Source organism: Panthera onca, chromosome B1, assembly GCF_046562875.1.
Source record: "Panthera onca isolate mPanOnc1 chromosome B1, mPanOnc1 haplotype 2, whole genome shotgun sequence".
Taxonomy (NCBI): domain Eukaryota; kingdom Metazoa; phylum Chordata; class Mammalia; order Carnivora; family Felidae; genus Panthera; species Panthera onca.
Genome location: NC_138342.1, coordinates 124,386,022 through 124,391,338, shown reverse-complemented (window position 1 = coordinate 124,391,338; position 5,317 = coordinate 124,386,022). Strand labels below are relative to the sequence as shown.

Below are 5,317 nucleotides of genomic sequence, written 5' to 3'. Positions count from 1 at the left end.
TGCAAAGTGTACTTTTAAACTTGAACAAGGGTGATGTCTTTAGGAATAAAAACAAATCTTACTTGATCATTTTGGGGGCCTTTTTAAAACGCTGTCTCGTCTGCCTTCCTGCAAACAGCCAGCTCCAGACTTCCTGTGAAGAAGCCGAGGTGCCTTTTCCGGATAGGGTGGGGTTAAAAGGAATAACTTTGCTACAACTTGACAAATCCCTTCTTTTGTTTTGTTTTGTTTTGTTTTGTTTTGTTTTGTTTTGTTTTTCCTTGAGAAATCGTTTCACATTCTCACTGGGTTTGGGCTCATTTGCTCGCTCCTTTGCTCGTTCTCCAATCCTCGCTTTCTCCGGATTCACATTTACTGGAATTGTTTCTGGTAGCCAAAAGTGGAAAGAAAAGAGGCAGGAGAGAGAGAGGGAGGGAAAAGAGGGGACGAGGAGGGGATGTCCCTGGAGAGGCCAAGGGTCTCCTAAATGCCCGCAGAATATTTCATTCTTTTCTGTTTCTGCCTCTGGTTGCAGAACCAGACACGCACCACGTTTTTCTTAAGGTCCAGCTTCTCCGCGATGGCGGCGATCTTCTCGGAGGAGGGCCGCGGCTGGATGGCGAAGTAGGCTTCAAGAGAACGTTTCTCTGGGGCAGCGATAGACGTGCGCTTGCGCTTCTTCTCCGCGCCGTTGAAGAGCTCCGGCTTGGTGAGCTTCTCTCGGTGGGACTTCTCGGCCTCTTCGAGCCACGCTTGCAGGATGGGTTTGAGCGCGATCATATTGTTGTGCGACAATGTAAGGGATTCGAACCTGCAGATGGTGCTCTGGCTAAGCGAGCCCACACCAGGGATCTTGAGGTTGGCTAGTGCGGAGCCCACATCGGCCTGGGTCACCCCCAGCTTGATGCGTCGCTGCTTGAAGCGCTCGGCGAATGCCTCCAGGTCCCGGGGGTCGGCGTCCACGTCGCTCATGCAGCCCATGTGTGAGGGCAGCCCATGCGCGTGGGCCATGCTGAGCGCTGCTTGGTGCATGGGGTTCATGGTAGCCATGTGCGGTGCATGAGTTGGCGTGGACACTACGGCGCCGTCGGGGCCAGCCATGGCACCCAGGGCCAGACCGGGACTCAGGTGCTCCAGCAGCTCGCCCTCCAGCGCCTGATGCGGCTGATGGTGGTGGTGGTGATGATGGTGGTGGTGGTGATGCGTGCCCGCCAGTGCGGACGGGTGCGAGATGGGCACCGACGAAGAAGAGGCAGCCGAAGTGCACGGGATGGTGTTCATGGTGTGGTAGGTAGCGTCCGGCTTGAAGGGGCTGTGGTGGGGCGGGTGGTGATGGTGGCTCTTGCTCTGGGAGACGATGTCCACGGCCGCCAGAGCTTCGGCGCGGGCCAGCAGACTCTCATCCAGCCCGCCGAATATATTGCTCTGCAATTGCAAGTAAAAGGCACACATTACGCTCAGCAGGGAATTGTGCGCACTCTCCCCGGAAGCCCCGGCACAGCGCTCGACAACACCGCCGCGCCTACAACATTCCCAGAACGTTAAAATAATAATAATGATAATAATAATAATAATAATAATAATAATAATAATCCTGAATATAGCAGGTGAGGCGGAGAGGAGGGAAGCCACTGAGAGAAACCGTGAGTGCACGAGGAGGAGGAAAGTGAGCCTGCAAACACAACACAACACAACACGCGCACAGGCAACATCCCAGGTCATAAAAATTAATATGAAAGAAAAGGCCCGCTGAATACATAAGAGAGAGAGGGGGGAAATTGGTTGGAGGTGTGGGGTGATTTGCTGTGCAGACATGAAAAAAACATCAAGCAGATAAAGGGGGCTGTCAAAATGTGCCTTTAAGCGGTGATTATGCAGAAATACGCACCGGTGGGGTTGGAAGACACGCTCTCCGCATCGCCTCGGAGCCCCCGCCGCTGCTGCCGCTGCTGCCACTGCTACTGGAGCTGCTGCTACGGCCTCCACCGCCCCCGCCACTGCCACCACCGCCGCCAGCATTGCTCGAGCTGCTAGGGGAGCTAGCGGAGGGCGCCGCGGGCGCAGAGGACCCGGGCGAGGCGCTGTGCAGTGCCGAGTACTTGGGCTCCACGTGCAGGCTGCCGCCGTGCGGCATGCTGAACGCCTGCTTGCTGTTCAGGGACATCATCATCATCTTCCTGGTCCGCCCGGGCGCTCGTCCGTAGCGCACGCACTGACCCTGTCTGCCGGGACCCTCTTGAGAAGTGCTGGGCGAGCGCAGGAGCAGCGAAGGGCAGTGCAAAGTTCCGCTCTCCCGCCGCCGCTCCCAGCTCTGCGCGCCTTGCCCGGACTACGAGCTCCTCCTCTGGCTCCGCTGTCAGTCTTAGGGGTTTCTGGGCTCCGCTTGGAGCTGGCTGCAGACCTGGGCGCCCGAAACTGCCCCCGCGCCTCGCGGCCGCCGAGTTATACTCCCTCTCCCCGCGCCTGCCCCCTACCCCCCGCCTTCTCTCCCTCCCTCCCGCGCGCCTCCGCCCTCCCTGCCAGGAAGCGCGGTTTCTCCAGCTCGGATTCTAGCGTCGCCCCTTCTCTCTTTGCTCCCTACAGAGTAGGGTCCGAGGAGCTCTCTCGACCCCCGCCTCCCGCTCCCCCGCCGCGCCCTCCACCTCCCCTTCCGGCCCCCGCCCGCACGTTTTTGCCGCCGCCCCTTCCCGGCGCCCCGCAGCTCTCACTTACTTTGGATCTCAACCCCACCCCACTGGCCAGGTCTGTGTTCCAGTCGCCAGGCAGTTCTAAGAGCCGGCCTCCAGCCCCTCCTGCTTTTTCCGCTTAGTCTCCACCAAGCCGGGAAAATAAAGTCCTAAATAAAGTTGCGGGCCAAGCCAGCCTTGGGTAGGTTTTTCCCCCCCAGACTACTAGGAACGCCTCTTACCTGGCAGTTTCTCCCCTCTATGTCCTGCTTACCGCTAAGTTCCAGGCCTCAGCCCCCTCTCGGCCCGCCCCTCCCCGCAGCTCAGGTGACCCCGGCCTCTGACTCCTGGCGGAAGGAGAAGAAGCGGGCGCGGGAGAACCAGCTCCTCCGCGCTGGTCTGCGCTTCCGCTTGGTGCACGCGGCAGTTGGCGCTTAGCGTTGCGCCCCCTCGGCCCGGCGGGTGCCTGGTGCCGAAGAGACATGGGGTCGACCGGGCTGCAGGGCTTTCTCTCACTCGGTTTCTCGCAGCTCTCAGCGGATTGGACGGCCGTGGAGCCAGCTCCGGTCGCCTTTGCGCATGCGACTCCTTCCCCCCCCGCCCCCGCGCAACCCTGTCTACTGCCCCCCCCCCCCAACGGACACACACACACACACACACACACACACACACACACACACCTCCTCCCTCTTTTCTCTTCCTCCCGATCTTCCTCCTCTTCCTCTCTGTATCCAAGTTCAGTGTGAATTGGGTCTTGGGTGGATCCACTGGCAAATCCTGCCACTGGATTTATTATTCTTCATTAGCCACAATCAAAAGAGGAAGGGGCAACTGATGGAGGGAGCGGCAGGGCCAGAGATCACAGAGCGCATGTGCTGCTTAACCCCCCCCCCTCCGCCCCAGCACACACACACACACACACACACGCGCGCGCGCGCGCGCGCGCGCTCGCGTGCCCTTAGGGGTTGGCACAAGCCCCACTTGTCTTCATTTCCACAACCACTGGGCGCAGAGAACCTATTTTTAGCCAACACTTTGCTCGCAGTTTTGTCCCAGTGCAGACCACTTTTCTTAGAAGTGGACACACACTTAGTTCCAATCGTAAAAATAGGAGACAGTCTTACACACACACACACACACACACACACACACACACACACTCCGCCTTCCTCTCCTCCCGCTTCGATCTTCTACTTCCCTCGACGTTAGGGGCGGCTGTCACCTCCCCAGAGCGCAGAAGGAGCGGAGTATAGGCGAGGGTGAGAAGGCCCTGAGACCTGAACGCTGGAGTCCGCGGGTGGCCTGACCCGGACTGGGGTGACTGGGAGCAGGTGCAGGCACACGGTGCCTGGGGAAAGCGAGCAGGTGCGAGAGCAGGCGGCAGGCCTGAGAGGCGCTGGCTCGCGCTGGGACAAAACAGAGTGGAAAGGAGTATGGCGAAGGGGGGGCCTCGAGTGGTCAGCGCCCGGAAGCCCCGCGGCGGCAGAGAGTATGGGCCTGCCGGTTCACCCATGACCTCACCAGAGCTGGACAGCAGGTTCAAGTCGGGAGCTCAGAGCCCGGGAGTCGCCAAGAGTACTGGGGAAGCGGCAACAAACGGCGGGAGGCGGGTTCTGTCCATGGTCCTTAACCCCTTGCGCTTTCCTGCGTTATCCTTGGACATGTCTTTCTCTTCCCCTATGTGGAGGAAAATACTAAATAGTGGCTAAAGAGGATTCCTACCAGCACTGTTCCTGAGCATGAGACCAGAGAAGTCTAGGCACGAGAGTGGACAGGGGGTGTTGACATGAATGAATGTGGCTTGCACCGGACGGTTCAAGTAAATGCTTAGGTGTTTAATTTCCACCTCTACAACAGCCACGGTAATTTTCAAAGAAATAAAAAAAATGACATTGTACAGCTCTCACTGTCTCAAGCTTCGAGAAATGAAATAAATCAAAGTTAAAAGCTTGAGTATCATTTAATTATAGTGCGAATAGCGCTTTGAAAGAAGTAGAACAACATCTCTAAACAAATTATGACTGGGCCAGGAAGGAATTATTAGATTGAAATTTCATTTAGGCTCGGGAGACACCGCGCTTCACTGTGTAATCTGCTATGCCTCATCTGATTTGTATGCTTAATTCAGCTTGACGAATTTATTAGTTTTCATAATAGTGAAAAAATTGAGCAGCACTATGGGCTAATGCATTGTATGTACTATAAATTGTATGTCTTCGTGGAAAGGCTGAAGTCTATAGAAATCTTTTATTAATGTTGGTATAGGAGGGGGAATTTTCGTGGAAGACTTGGAGAGGTTCACGCCAAACTCCACTGTTGTGTCTCACTGGTCCATTAACACATCGTCATACTAATTAGACTACTTCATCAATGATATAATTTCAAACTTCAAATTATGTTCTAATTAACAAGGGTTGTCCAATTTGCTTAATCTTCAAAAGGGTTTGGATGGCCTAATTAGTATAAACTGTTGAGCATCTCTAAAGCATAATAAAAATATTAAGTAAATTAAAATATTTTGGGGTATGTTTTCTGTCAGTACTATGTAAGGGGCAAAGGGTTAGAGTGAATGTGGAGGAAGAAAATAACTGTAAGACAAATGTTCGCATCTACCTAGTTCCCCAGATTATAATACCAAGTGAAACACACAAGAAACTTTTGGGTATTGCACC

The 5,317-nt window shown here is 55.2% G+C and overlaps 1 protein-coding gene across 1 annotated transcript; it reads right to left on the bottom strand.

The window, feature by feature from the left end:
• Positions 1-462: 462 nt before the first annotated feature.
• Positions 463-2,152, bottom strand: POU4F2 (POU class 4 homeobox 2). The gene is made up of 2 exons (XM_060655951.1): positions 1,868-2,152; positions 463-1,404 (listed from the first exon to the last, which is right to left on the bottom strand). Exons 1-2 carry the CDS (start codon positions 2,150-2,152, stop codon positions 463-465), a joined length of 1,227 nt encoding a protein of 408 aa, XP_060511934.1.
• Between the last annotated feature and the right edge of the window lie 3,165 nt (positions 2,153-5,317).